General features: G+C 42.9%; 1 protein-coding gene across 1 annotated transcript in view; it reads right to left on the reverse strand.

The window, feature by feature from the left end:
- Positions 1-498: 498 nt before the first annotated feature.
- Positions 499-15,817, reverse strand: part of pla2r1 (phospholipase A2 receptor 1) — a 180,639-nt gene continuing 165,320 nt past the window's right edge. Inside the window, exons 28-31 of the mRNA XM_085984225.1 lie at positions 13,754-13,876; positions 12,237-12,407; positions 10,135-10,170; positions 499-4,250 (exon numbers count right to left, since the gene is read on the reverse strand). Coding sequence (XP_085840351.1) covers positions 4,030-4,250; positions 10,135-10,170; positions 12,237-12,407; positions 13,754-13,876 — 551 coding nt within the window. The 3' untranslated portion in view covers positions 499-4,029. The remainder of the gene's footprint in view (positions 4,251-10,134; positions 10,171-12,236; positions 12,408-13,753; positions 13,877-15,817) is intronic.

A 15,817-nucleotide genomic window follows, 5' to 3' on the forward strand; every position in this document is an offset into this window, starting at 1 on the left:
TTTTAAAAACAAAATGTCGCACCAGCCCCTTTATTAGGAGGTTGGAAAGAAAGGATGCCGCCATTGTTTGGGGCCAGGCCTGGACCCCAAGATGGGCCACACTTGCACCATGGAGCCGACCTGTAAGCTGGGTTCATCTCGGAATCAAGGTTGTTTGGCTGTAGGGAGGCTGGTGCTGAGGAAATGTTTGGCGTAGTAACTCGCCCAACCCTGCCCCACCCCCTCTGTTTAGACTGGACGGAAGTTCTGCCTGCCTAATCCCCCATGCAAATTGGAAGCCAGCAAGTTGACAAGATTGACCCCGCATCCTTGGGTCTAGCTCAGAATTCTGCCTCCATTGGATCTCCTGCACCCAATTTCTGCTGTCGTGGCCAAGGAAATATGGCCCCCATATGAGTAAGTCAGGAAAACTGAAACTTTATTTTAATAAAATATATTTCATACGAATAAAGACAAATGCTTTATATTATTCATTTCATTAACAAATCCAAAACCATATTCTTAATTATCTAGCACACAATTTATTTCATAACCAATGCACTATTTATAGTGTGCTAATGTGTGTTTTAAAAAAAATAACTTGGAGACACTCCAACTGCATTATTTATAAGACAACAGCATTTTTTTTGCTTACTACAATTTTTACATAAACATGTTTGCCAGAATTATTTTGCCTTCTGTTATATCTAACCATGTACAGGAACGTAACAGAAATATTTTCCACTTTATACATACAAACAATACAGAGTAGCAAGAAAATTGTACACAGTAGGAATATAAAGATATTTTTCTTTTTCAAAAAGGTACAGGTCCAAATTTGAGGAGATAAACATTAGGTGCTCATTTGAAAAGTTCATAAGTCATACCTGGTTAATAATAGAATAACTTTTAAAAAACAGTTTCACCTTGTCCCAAGTGTTTATCAAATCTTCATTGCACAAAAACTGGATAGGTGATAGTACAAGTAAACTACATCACCATGGCTGGTGAATGGGTATAAGCAAGTATAACGAAATAAAACTGCAACATATAGTATTTGCAGAAGCACGTTTTTAGAATGTTGGTACATACAGTGCAGTTACTTGATGTGATAACGCAGTAAATCAAACAAAAAATACACATTAGAAAAATAAATAAATTCTGTCAAATTAACTGCAACTTACAATTGTCGGTTAATTGAATAATTCGTTAATATTTTGATTCACCACTTTCTCTACAGTACCACTGGTAACTGCAGGTTTCCTTCCACTACTATTATACAATTGAGATTAATTATTTTGCATATATGGAACAGTAAAAGTATAAATGAAATTTTAGAATATGGGCTCTGCAACAGACTTGTCACAAAAACTGAAACATTACATAATAATCAGCTATAATGCTTCATTGCATATACAATTTTACTGTAAATCCCAGTAATTATACAGCAAGTCACTTTATGTTCACTTGGCCAAGTAAGCAAAACAAATGAACCATTTCTTAGGTGACCTCATTACGCAGAATATCTTTGTTCATCAGCTAAAAATAATGATCAAAAAAGGTTAATGGAATGTTGGCTTTTTTCTCAAGGGCATTGGAAAACAAGTGAGGAAGTGATGCTTCAGGTGTAGAGCCTTGGTCAGACCCCATCTGGAGTACAGCATTTAGTTTGGGCACCGCATCGCAAGAAAGATATAATGGTCTTGGAGGGATTTTCAGTGCAGATTTACCAGAATGATCCCAGGGCTTAAAGGGTTAAATTGAGGGCAGGTTGCCTAAACGTCATTTGTATTCCCTTGAGTTTAGAAGGTTGAGGAGTGATCTAATTGAGGTGTTTAAAATTATAAAGGGATTCAATAGGGTTGGTACAGAGAAACTATTGCCTTTGGTGTGGGAATCCAGAACAAGGGGCATAATCTTACAATTAGAGCTAGATCAATTAAGAGTAAAACAAGGAAGCATTTTTTCACACAAGGGTAGTGGAAATCTGGTCTCTCCCCCCTAAACAGTTGTGGATGCTGGGTCAATAGAGATTGATAGATTTTTGTTAGGCAAGGGTATCAAGGGATTTGGAACAAAAGCAGGTAAATGGAGTTGGGGTACAGATCAGCCATCATCTATTAGAATGGCGGCACAGGCTCATGTCGTTGAATGGCTCATCCTGTTCCTATATAAAGCAGTCTAACTATGGACTTTATCTATGTGATGGGACATTAACAATTTAGGGACACTTGATGCATGAACATCACACTTAAAAATATACATTTTTTCACAATATCTTCTTTCATGTATATCAGCTTAATTGTATGGTTCTTACATTAAATTGAAGACAATGATTAAAGTCCTTCAGTGACTGCCATCTTCACCGTATGCGCTCAATGGGAAAACCTTTGCACCAATTCTTCTAAAAATTGTTACACTTTTGTTATGGTTTGAAGGATCTAATGTGAAGATAGATTTTGAACTATTTCATAAAAGTCTCAGTATCTCATTTTAAACTATTCGGTCTCATAAGTGTTTCTTTATAATTCATAATTGGAATAAATTGTTCAAAAAAAGTTGTAACAAGTTTTGTTTTATGAGTTAGGCTTTTCTATGAGGGATCAATATTTCACTTGTATTTGTGGATTTATAAATTGCAGCAACATCAGTCCTGGAATGTGAAATTCGAGTTCTTTGACTGCGAGTAACCAGCGCCACAGAATTATGTCCACCTAAATTTTTAATTATAAATGTGCTTGAAAAAAAGTGAATCTTGAAAAGCCGGCCTATTGCTGTTCCATATGCAAAGCCTAACACTAAGAACGCCTCAAGCAACAAGATAGAATCTGTTTTAGGAATGATTCAGACACGTCAGCATTTAGTCTTGAAACCAGCTGTTCAAGTTTAGCTGTGATTGCATATTATGATTGTACAGGTAAAAAGTGGAGGAGAAAAAAATTAGTCTGCAGAAAAACCCTTGGAAAAAAATTACATACTTTATTTTCAAACGAAGGGACCCCAGTATATCGATAATGGAAGATTTGTTAATCTCCTTCATTTATGCGTAGCTTTAAAATGAACCTTTATTCACTTGAGCTATGATTCTAAACACATATAAAAGGATGACTGCTACATAACATTGTGCAACAACAGTCTTCTTTTTTAGCTGCTAATTTGAGTCTTAATTAGGGGGGGGATTTTAACTCCCTCTGCCAAGTGGAAACAGGGACTTAAAATCAAAGTGGTACACTTACAGCTGGATTTTCGCCCTTCTGCTATCTTCTTGCCACGGGGAGCCTCATGACTACATGTAAATTGCCATCCTATTACATAGATAGGACCCCAAAGCCATGTTTATGGCCTACTGGGTGGAACAACTGGTATGGGCGCTCCGCTCAGTAGAGCGTGTTGGCCAAAAGGTGGAGGGTTATATTTAAATGAGGCCAGGCCCTCAAAATGGTCCGGGACTCCTGCGGCACCTCCTAGTGCTTAGCTCACACATTCCGTGCCATGCCATCTACTCAAATGATAGAATACCCCGTTGATACAATAACCCCTGTTGATACAATAAAAGAAAATGAAGGGAATAAAGTCAATGACTGAAACACAACAGAAACCAAATCACATTCCTGCACTGCAACTGTGCATCAAAGCAGAATGACATTGAGTCAATGATGCACATATTTTGTAAAATATTAATGACCCAAAACAAAAAAGAGACAGAAGTATTTCCAGCTGCATGGATACCTACACATGTAAAGTTATCAAAAGTTAGAATACAATACCCTATTTACAATACTTAATTGAAGCTTTTGTGCAATTTATGTAAAATAGGCTCGTCAACTGAAGCCTGTTACTTAGACTAGGAAACATGGATAAGACTAAAATCCCTATATTGAATGCACAATGTGCAGAAAACTGCGTTCACATTGTATGACAATGATTTAATCTACTTGTGTGTTTAAATGACCATTAATTGTTGAATCTTGGGTCAACAATTACATCCATCATTTAAAATCTTAAATCCAACAAGCCTTTCTTGTACTGTAGGTGTATGAAATCACTTATTTAATTTCCACCATTCCTTTCAAATGCCGAAATAAGAATATTTCCATCACAATCAGTACCTTCAGGGGCAGACTGCCTATAATATGCATTTCCTGAGAATCTGAGAGAAGATTGATTTCTCTTCCACAGATACCACAAAACCACTGCACCCACTACAATGATCACAGTTACCACCAACGCGATCACAATTTTAAGGATTGCTGCATTTCCTATTTGGTATCCTGTGGGAAGAAAAAAAGATATGCTTATTGAAAATCCAAATACCTATATTTCAACAAAAAGAAATGGAACTACATAGAAGAAATGGTTTTGGGAGGGAGATGGGTGTGGCTGCTTTGCTATTGATAAAATGAGTGCAGAAAAACAGGCTGTAAAGTCCCAAATGAAGCAGAAGCTGCACCTTTGTAAAGACATATGTAACTCAGGTTCCAACTTCCAAAGTGACTGTCTGGTATTCAGGTCTGTCACACACACACACACAACCAGAGAATTCTGGGACTGAATTCCACAGAGCCCCATTTTTCTTCTTAGAAATCAGTGGATTTGATTATAATATATTCAAGCACAAAAACACGATATTCTCTCTGCCAATCTTGCTGGCAGCTATAAACATATTTATTAATTCCTGGGATGTGGGCGTCACTGGCAAGGCCAGCATTTATTTGCCATCCCTAATTGCTCTTGAGAAGGTGGTGATGAGCCACCTTCTCAAGGAAATGTTTCTTGGGAAATGCAAAGTTCACTCAGAAAAATCATTTACCTCAAATAAAAGTCCTCAAAGTTTAAGCCTTACATTGTTTTCTTCAGATTTCACTCTGCAGAAACAATGGAAGGATTATAACCCCCAAAATTGGGCAGGTTTGTGTTGAGTGAGATGTTAGAAATCTGAATCCCGACCCCAACCCGTCCACTTCCGGTTTTAACAGAGGCGGGACGGGGTGGGCAGCCAACCTGCTCCCAAGAGGTCGGCTGGCAATTTAAATATAATTAGGCTGCGTGCCTCATATTTAACTACCATTTTAAATGTAATCCTGGCTGGCCACATTTCCAGGCCTCAGGAAACCTGGTGGCTAAAGGGAGACGAGGAGTGCTGGATCCAGTTTACCTCCTTCAACAACCCCCCTGCGATCGGACACCTCCCACCCTTCCGATCTTCCCCGACCCTGGCCTCAGATCTTCCCTCTGGCCTCAGATCTCGCCCCCCCCCCCCCGATCTTTTTTCTCTGGCCTCCGATCTGCCCTCTGCTCCGGACCCCGATCCGCCTTCTGACCTCAGATCTTTCTCCTGCTCCGGACCCAATCTTCCCTCTGGCCTCCGATCTCCAGCCACCCCTCCCTCCGATCCTAATCAGGTCCTGTCATTAAATTTGGCAGGACTTGCAGGAAACCCGTTCTTCTGGGTTTCCCGACCTCAAAGCAGCCCCACCACCCCCGACCCGACTCCTCTCTGCTTCAGAGTTAATATCCAGCCCAATGAAGTAAATTAACAGAAAATAAACTTCTGTTTCCCTTACTCACTGGTGGCAAATCTTTTTTTAAATAATGATCGTTTTGGAATTGTATGCATAAACAAGAGAGAGTATGGCTTTTCGGTCAATGTCTGTCTACCTGTCTCCTTCTTTTGGTTCTCATTTTGAAGTAAAAAATTAATAGTTTTTGTGTATAACATTAGCTCAAACACTCCTTAAATTCATCCTCCAATTTGTATTCAAATCATTTGGAAAAACACACAAACAGATACTGCTATACATAAAATAAGATGCAACTTTGCCGCTGAGAAAAGTGAATAAATGTAGTTTGCTTTGTACTGTAATTTGAATATGAACAAAAGGAAGCCATCAGTAAGGAGATTTTGTCCTTTTTGAAACATTCTCTGCCTATCTAGCTCTGTCTTAAATGATCTCTGTAGTTAGAAAAACGCTCAATATTACAATTACCTAAATAGTTTTTGAAATTTCCTCTAGTATTTTCAAATAATTTGGAAAAACAGATATTAGATGCTCACACTGAGACTATAGGATTTCCCTTCAGCTGAGAGTCATAGCTCTGGGGAAAAATAAGACCAAAACCAGGCTTTCTTGAGAGGCTGAGGCCTTCAAGTAAAAGTATTAATAAAAGCACACAAAGACACAAAAACTTATGGCCAAGATTAATTATGCTATTGTGAAATATGCAATTTTTAAAGTATATTGGCCTAGAAATTCAGTATCGCTACATTTGGGGCACTACAGCCAGGCGTTCGCTAAATTTAGCGGCCGGCGCAACTTAGCGCCACCTTCACCGAAATTGAGTTGCATCGCCCCAAGAGGTTGCTGCTGTGCTAAAGCAGGCGGTGCATGACTATCATAAGGCGCTAAGCTGGCGAGCCGAGGCGCTACCACCGAGGGCGGGCGCAGCGCAGGTGCGGCGAGTTATTGATTGAAGGCAGACACGCTGGCGCCGGTTAGCTCTTAAAGCTGGAGGGTCGATTTGGATTGCACCCATGCCCTGCACACTGCAGCCCTGAGTCTAGGCCTAAACAGAGCTGCTTCAAGAACGCTACGCCCACGACTAGGGAGCAGCGCTTCAGCGAGGGTGTCCTAAAGCTTCTGGTTGGTGCAGTGGAGCGCAGGCGACCTGTCCTCTTCCCTGACAGTGGCAGGAGGCCGCTGCCCAGTGAGTACAGAAAAGCCTGGAGGGAGGTGGCGAACAGAGTGACCCCCAACAGCTTGGTCCCCAGGACATCCACGCAGTGCAGAAAAAGTTCAACGACCTCACTCGGGTTGTCAGGGCGAGTGCCCTTTCCAGTATCCTCTTCATCCCTGCATGGGCACCTCACTTTACGGCCAAAGGGCCCTGAAAGCACCAATGCCCAGCCCTCATCCAACAGCTATGGGACTCTCATGAAAATCACATGCACATTCATCACTTTACACACTGTCAGGGCTATTCGACCATGGGAGACAGGGCAGGCAAGATGAGGGCTTGACACTGTCAGGGCTATTCGACCATGGGAGACAGTGCAGGCAAGATGAGGGCTTGACACTGTACTCAGAGGCCATCCTTTCTCTTGCAGGGCAAGCTGGCCTACAATCGGAGGCAGCAGCGACGGACCGGGGGAGGCCGTCCTGACCTTAAAGACCTGAGCGACCTGGAGCAGCAAGTGGAGCGGATAATGGGAGGCTGGCTGATTGGCCCCGTCGCCACTGGAGATGCTGACCCCGTTCTGGACAGCAATGGTAAGGTCATCACCTTTTTAACCTCTCCCTTTCCACTTGTGCCGCACACCAGCATCCTTTGCCACTCTCGAACCAATGCAGTGCATTGCAGCACTAATGCCTCCCTCGCTGCCGCCCTGTCCTCACACTAAAGCAACTCCTGTGCCTCCCTGCTTTCAGATGATGAATCGCCAGGTGAGGAGGCGGGCCCTCAAGCTGGCACTGCGACTGATTCGGAATTCGAGGAGGAGGAAGAGGAAGCCGGCCCATCAGTGCCACCCTCAGCCGAGGCAGCCCATGGCCACGATGGGGACACGTCTTCCCTGGAGGGGAGCAGGGGGGGAAGGGTCTGATGACGGTGAAGCTCCGGGGCCCAGCGGGCTGCAGCAACACGGGAGGGGTGGGGAAGCTCGGCAGCCTTCTCCCCGGAGGGTGAGTGCGGCCTCCAGTCCTGCTACGGTGAGCGCAGAGAAGGTGCGGCTCCTTGGTGAAATGGGCGCCCAGGCTGAGCGCAGGCACATTGAGCTCATGGCTGCAGTGGCAAGGATGCCTGACTCCATAGAGTCACTGGCAAGGAGTGTTCAGGAATTCGGGGCAGCACAGGCCAGGAGTCTGCAGGACTTCGGGGCAGCACAGGCGGCTTCCAGCCAAGTGCTTAGTCGTGCCATGCAATCACTGGCTGGTCTGATGCAGACACAGATCAGGGCCACATGGGCACTAACTGCTGCCACCCTCGCTGGATCAGCCAGGAATCGCCGGGGCCCTCGCCACGCCGCAGCAGCCTGTTGCGTATGCTTCAGTGCTGGCCCGTGCGAGTGCCAGTGTATCGGCTGACCAGGGAGTGCCTGTGCTCTGTCAGGTTGGCAGCATTCCTGCTCACAACACTGTCACTCCTCCACTGCAGCTGCCACCACCCGTAGGACAGACTGCTGCCGCCCAAGCAGAGTTGGAGCAGTCAGCAGCCGGGCCCTCCAGGCCCAGAGCTGGTCCAGGCCGTCCAAGGGCATCTGCCGACTCACCATCTGACCCTCAGCAGCCTTCCCCCAGCCTTGCCTCAGCCACTGGGGTCCCATTGAGGAGCTGCTGCAGGGCGGGAAGGGGCAAATCGCGCAAGCGAGGCGTATCACCCTTGCAGGTGAAAAAGTAGAAGGTGGTGTGGCAAAATGTTTTTTTTTTTATATGAAGGCCGACAATGTTGTGTTTGTTTTTTATATGAAGGCTGAGGGTCATGGTCATTTTTGTTTAACTGTTTTTTTCATTTTCTCCAGGTTGTGAGAGCCAGTTATGTGCCTGACTGTTTTTTGGGGGGGTTTCCTCTGTATTTGTTAGTCATGCGGGAAGGGCACAGAATTTGTAAAATAAAAAATTGTCTTTATTCAGATTGTCCATGTTTGCACTTTGAACTATTTGTTGCCTTGACCGGTTGAGGGTTTGCGGAGCGGCTCCATTCATGTTCTTCCAATGTCACAAGCCATTCCCTGAGAGGGGGCCTAGAACTGACTTGCAATAATCCGCCGACGGACGGCACTTGTGTGCCGACGCCTGTTGGCCCTTCTCCGTCTGGCCATGACTGGCACTCTCGGCGTCTCTGAGCCCCTTGAATGCAATGCCACCCATTGCAGCCCCCATTATATGTGGCGACTCAAGGCTATGGCACTGAAAGTTAAATCCAAGTGCAAAGCTCTGGCCTGAAGCCAGAAGTACCTGTGCGAGCACTGAGTCAAAGCAGAAAGCTCTCTCCCTTTGTCTCTCTCTCTCACACAGGAGTGGAACAAAATGGCTGCCACAAAGAATGCAGGAAGAGTCCCCTTTAAATAGCGCCCCCCACAGCGACTGGGAACCGTTCCAGTCACTGGGGGCACCAGGCGCACAGAAGGGGGGGGCGCCACTGAAGTTCCGGTTCGGGGCGCACCAAGGGTGTTGCACCATCAAATGACGTCACGATCTGCGCGTGCAGCTGAGCGGGCGTTGCGGTTTTGCGCCGCCGCTAAATTTTGACTGAAGTTCGCGAGAGGCGCAGATCGCGCCGCGCCCGGGCACCAGCTGCTTCGCGCCCCACTTCTCCTCCTCCTAAGGCGCTAGCGGCTGGCGCTAACAACTGAATTTCTAGGCCATTATATTTTTCAAAACATATTTTGGCCCTTTATTTGGTAGCCTGAAGGAAAATATGGCAGCCATAAAACATTTTCAAAGTATTTTGATTTGATTGGCTTGCCTTCATCATTTTAAGAATTTTGTGCATGACCAAATTACAATTATTAAATTTGGATCATAATGAATAAATTTGCAAATTAGCCAACTGGAAGATTTTTGAATTGAACTTTAATTACAATTAATCGTTTTCATATCAATGCATAAAGTGGAAGAAACTTAAATTGAGTTGAGAAAAATGTATTAAGTGTGACAGAACTTTGCATTGTGATGGACATTTGAAGTGCGATGGACAGGAAGTGCATGCATTTGAAAAGTTTATAATATTATTAGTGGATTTCCTGTGGCAGTGCTTATGGTGAGTTGGAGGATATACTGTTTCATAACATTAGGTGTGCTATGCCTTGTAACTCATCATATATCATTTGATGTGAATGAGTAAGCAAAATCGTGTTTTAATTATATAGTATTCTGGGATCGTTGTCTTTCTGAAGAGTAATAAGGTACATGTCATATTTAATAACATTTACTGTTAATTTCAACTAGCAAGATTCTGTCAGCAATTTTTGTATCCCTTGGAAAGTGGGGTAGAGGACTTGCAAACAGTGTTTTATGTGAACGGTCAATCTTGATTTCAATCAAAGATTTCCAGAAGTTGACAATCTTGCAAAGGTGTGAGCAATTTATCTAACTTCCTCAATGTAAAACATATTTTGTTTTTACTCTTTCCATAAAAATATATTTGTATGGAACTTACCATGTAGCTTTGGAATGTAAGCATTTCCACTTAAATCTGAAATGATAATATACTTAAGTTATGTAGAAATCATTGAGCATTTTTATATAAAATATCTCAAATACACATTTAAGAACTATTAGGACAAGCAATGGGGAAAATAGGATTCTTGTTATGCCAAATTCAGCAAATACTAAAAAACAAATCACACTTAACTCCCAGAATGTATAACACCATTCTTACGGAGGAGTTTAGCAAGACTGCAATACAGTTTTGAAAGTAATACAGGAAACTCTTTAGTATCCGACACCGATGGGACCGGGATGGTGCCGGTTGATTAAAAATTCCGGACGACGGAGGGGGTTATCTACCGAGGCTATTTTTAGCAAACAAAAATAAAAAAATCAAGAAATGTGCAGTATACAGTAATTGGGTAATCACCTACAGAATGTTGCATTAAATGGATGGTGGAAGATGCTTGATTAAGTACAGTACTGCCAGTTGAGGGTAATCCATAACTCTTTAATTACTTAACAGTAAAACAAAACTTATACAGTAAACAGAAAAATGGCAGATCAGAAGAGACTACCGGCAGCGTGGGAGAGTCAGACTCCTGTTATTGAGGTGTTCGGACTTCCAACAGCGCCAAGAAGCCGAGTAGTGGCAGTTTGGAGAACTACCCCCACTGACTAACTCGGCCACCGCGGGAGACTCGGACTCGTCAACATTTCTGGTTATTGAGGTGTTTTCGGAGTATGAATTTTGTCGGTTAATAGAGAATTCCGGATATTTAGGTGCCGTTTAAACGAGAGTTTCCTGTATATAGCTGAAAATTGCTTGCATTATATAAAAACTATTATGCCTATTTTCTGCAAAGAACTGGCATGTTCTTATTTCATGTCACCCCTCTTGGGTGCTTTGCATTCCCAATCCCTGCCCCAACCCATCCTCTGCCTTCCTACACTCCTATTGCTGTCCCAAGCTTCAATCCCTTTTGAATAAGCTCATGGCTATCCTCTGTGCCTCTCTCGGCATCTATCACTGACTCCATCGAACAACTGCCCCATCTCCTTTTTGCCAACCTTTCTGCCTAGTACGCCTGCTGGCAGCTGTCCTCACTAACCACCTTTCCGTCCTACTCACCTGTCAGCAGATCAACCATCACCTCTTCTCTCCAAATTTGCCACCTGAATGTCTGTTTACTTGCAAACAAGACCCTTGCCATCCACAACTTTATTATGAATGACTATTTTCGGTCCACCACATGAATTTTAACTCCCTTTCTGCCCGGCTTCCACTGGGCGGAGAGTGTTAAAATTCGCCCTTTAGATTTGTCAAAATGACCCGTTGTCAATTAGAAATAATTGAATGCATATAACTTAAATGAAGAAGTTGACTGCAATGCAATGTAACATCCAATTACTGCTGTGCCCAATGATAATCTCCTGTTGATGCAACACTGAGACAATGCAGATAACACACATTAAGGGAACAGGTATTCTTACTGCCATCTAGCTTTGTAATACAGATTTGCAATCTACAAGACAAGTAACAGCAAGCATACGGAATAGCTTTCTATTTTATAATAAATATACTAGCCCCGAAAATCAAAGGTTTGGAGGGCAGAAATCTAGTGCAGTGGGAGCTGAATGACAGGAATTTATGACCTAACCTGTTTCTGCTCCTTTATGGCTCTGAAGACAAATTCTGATGGGGAGGGGAGAGGCACTATTTCAATTTTCCACCTTTCATTTTGATGGTACTTTTGGGAATGGAACTAGTGGGATGCTGTGCCTGCTGGGGGCGTGGGCACTGCATGGCGATTTTTTTTGATTTTACCAATATGGTGGGCAGTGCACTTCCAACTTGTAATGATCATGTGCTTGCTGCCCACCATATTTCAAGTTTAGGAATGCGATTAGCACCTGGAAAACAGGCCTCAGCCAAATTTTGAGGCCTCAGTATTTCATTCAGGCAGTATCGGTGTTATATAGATTATTAGTTTTATTTAAAATTACGCATCTGTAAATACTAAAATAAATAAGTCATGTTCACTAAACTAAACCAGTGGTTCATTAATTTTCAATATCTCAGCTCTATCCTTGAAGATTTTTGGTGCATACCTGTCTGACAAACAGCTCCGAGGCCCTCTTCACAATCAATCATAACCCATGCACCATCCGATGACCTCATTGCAGCACAAAAGTCAACAGTAAGATGATTTACATCAGGTTCTTCTGCACCCCAGTTTGAGTAAGTTACTGGGGTGCCATCAAACCATTTCAATGTATTATCTGCAATGTAGCAAAATGAAGATAACCATAATGAAGTGTTTTTAGTGCAATGACATACTAAATACATACACAAATATAGCAGATCCACACATATGAACACTGTTCCCCACAATTATTCGATGAATTAGATAACTTCCAGTGATGATTACTGCTCAATAATTCACATCAACACTGCACATGGTTGACAGGCACCAGTATTGTTTGCTGTAAGTAGTTTTCTGAGGTACATTTGCTGTTCCCTCCTCTGTGGCGAAATGCAGCACTATACATGGAAGTGATCCACTAAGGGTTTGGCAAGTACAGCCATGATTTATGTAATGCAGCTGTCAAAATATTGTGTGTGATCGATGGTAGTTAGGAAATGTTTCCTGTAACTAATGCAAAAATTCAATGACGCTGGAGCTAAAACAGTTAGCAATGCTACTGTACAGACTTTTTCAAAACTTGCTCTCTGCACGATGGATCAGCATGCAATTGTGATCGACATTGTGTGGCATAAGAAAATTAACTGAAGCTGATGCCCAAAAGGGGTCTGAAAGCCATATATGACGCAAGAAGGGAACGTTATGCGAATTCCTTCTGAAAAGTCTGTTAAAGGGATAAGAATCCCTCAGATGTTTATAGTTGCATTATTTATCTTAGTTAAGTTAGGGCTGATCATTTGATCAGGTGACCTGGCGAGGAGCAGTAGTTCAAAATGCACTGCTTGGGAAATTGTGGGTCTGCAGTGCTCGATTTTCTACCTAATAAATGGACTGAAAACCAGGAGCTGCAAGCCCACAATTCCCTGACCAACACTCCCTGAGCACCGCTCCTTACTCAAAGCAGCCATCAGGGAATCAGCCCAGTTAGGTGTCGAGCAAATGAACAAACTTTTGTTTAACTTGGAAAATGCACAACATTAGACAAATATAAAATGAACACACCAGATGAAATTGATCTTTTATGTCTTTAGCTTTGAAATCTGTAAAAGGTAATCTTATTTTGTCTCTGGGTCAAAATCCTGGAACTCCCTCCCTAACAGCACTGTGGGAGTATCTTAACCACACGGACTGCAGCGGTTCAAGGTGGCGGCTCACCACCACCTTCACAAGGGCAACTAGGGATGGGCAATAAATGCTGGCCTTGCCAGCGACGCCCACATCCCATGAACGAATAAAAAAAAAGATTTACATCTCATTGCAACGGTGCATGCTGACTACCTACTGTAGATCTTTAATAGCAGAAAATGCTAGAAATTTAAGATATTTATGATGAAATGGTTAGTTTCTTTGATAGAAAGCAGTGTTTTTAATAAAAACTACTCCAACCTTGACTTTTCTTCTTTGAGCTTAGTCATTACTTACCATCTATGTCAAACATGATGCCCAACCAGATCACATCTACAATGTGGCTGTATGGTTTTACTTGTTCAAAAACAAAGTTGTTTTCCTCTTCATCTTTAATGTGCAAAATAAAAGATTTTGTAGCTGTAAGATTTAGAAGTTTGGAGTAAGTTTCCATGAATATAAAAAAAACACCCTCCTACATGTCTTTCTGTTTGCTATATGTGTATTGCACTTACTAAAGAAGTTATTTCTTTTAAGCAATACCAATACTTCAGACTGTTTATAATTACAGAGAAAATTATAAACTTACTTTGTGGTTGAAAGATTAGAAAATATAAAACCAATGGACCTGACTTTCTTACATTCACTGATCTGTTCAAGAAAGTAGACATGAGTAATGAATGATGGAATGTCAGGAGAAAGCACCAATTGATGGTTCAATCATGTTTAGCATTGCTCTCAATATTTTTACCACTGCATAAAAAGACTAAAAAAAAAGGCTGGTGAAAAGGGAGACCAAAGGTCAACTTAACTTATTAAAAATCATGTTAAATGTTATTAACGATAAACTGCACAGGTGCATCACAAAGTGAGTGTTTTCCTCCAGGTCAGACATCGAGTTAGAAAGATTAAAAAAGGACATTTTGAAGTATCGGCACAGCAGTGAGAGAAGTGAATAGTGCAAGTAGTTTCCATTCACGAGCATGGCTCAAGTGGCATATCAAATATATCACAGTGGGACATTAAGAGAAGCAGGAGAGTGTGCGTGGGAGTGCAAGTTGAATAGGATAACTTGCAGAGCGTCTACCGCGGCAGAGACAGCTATTTGACCTTGGTGAAGAAGTAGTGCGTATGGTGGGTCAGATTCAACCAAAGAGGTTCTGACTGAGAGGTTTCCTCTGGTTCACAAAGACCTGCAGGAACAGTCAAACTTCCATAATCCTCTACCAGTGGCTGTAAAGGTTACTGCAACCCTCAACAATTGGTCCTGGCTACAGTGAAAGAGAGATGCCATAGACTAGAAACACTGGGGCAGAGGTGGTTTTGGGAAAGGGATCCCTGAATTTAGCAGCATTGGGAGGAAGCCCAAAGATATGCAAGAACTGGGAGAGCGATCATGCCCTATAGGTGTACTACTAGAGGGTGTCAAAGTCTGTAGTACTGGGAGTGGTGTCTAAGGGATCTGGACTGAAAGGATTCGCAAATTTCAAGTCTCCCCCGAAGATTTACTTTTGGTTTATTAAAGAAACCCTGGTTGGACTGAGTTTAAAATCCAGGGCACAACAAGATGGCTGCGGTCAGCCTCATGGCCAAAGCCGGTAAGTTTCAGTTTCGACTGACAGCTTGTATTCTGCCTGGCCATTAGTAGAGGGATGATAGGGCGCAGACCTGATGTGTTGGACACCATTCACATGCAGGAAGGTTGCAAACTCCTGTAATACATATTGTGGACCGTTGTCACTTACGAGTTGTTCTGGTGAGCCATAACGGCTGAACATCTCACCAAGTTTCTCAATTGTTTTCTCTGCTGTGGTAGACCTCATCACAGCGACCTCCGGCCACTTGATACGAGCATCAACAACCACCATAAACATCTTCACTTCGAAAGGACCGGCGAAGTCCACATGTACTCGCTGCCACACTTCTGCAGTCCAATCCCAGGGGTGTAGGGTTGCCAGCTGTGGAACATTCCGGACCCTTTGACATGGGGAACATGTTTTGGCTTTCTCCTCAATATTCCCATCGAGACCTGGCCACCAGAAGTAGCTTCTTGCCATTTCCTTCATCCGAACCATCCCACTGTGGCCTGTATGAAGTTGTTGCAGTATAGGTTCCCTCAGAGGTGGCGGAATGATGACACTGTGTCCCCAAAGAAGACAACCTGCCTGGACGGAGAGCTCATTTCTTTTTGAAACGTAAGGTTTCAAACTAGGAGAATCTCCTATAGCTCTCCCTCAAATGACATCGTCCATTACCTCAGACAGGACTGGATCGTTGCGGGTGTACCTTCGCACCTGAACTGCAGTGACAGGTGCTCCCTCCACTTGTCTAAAGTAGAAGGTGTCTATCTGACGAGGCTCT

The sequence above is a fragment of the Somniosus microcephalus genome, chromosome 4 (genome assembly GCF_052327205.1).
Source record: "Somniosus microcephalus isolate GS21.2 chromosome 4, FLI_Smic_1.0, whole genome shotgun sequence".
Classification (NCBI taxonomy): domain Eukaryota; kingdom Metazoa; phylum Chordata; class Chondrichthyes; order Squaliformes; family Somniosidae; genus Somniosus; species Somniosus microcephalus.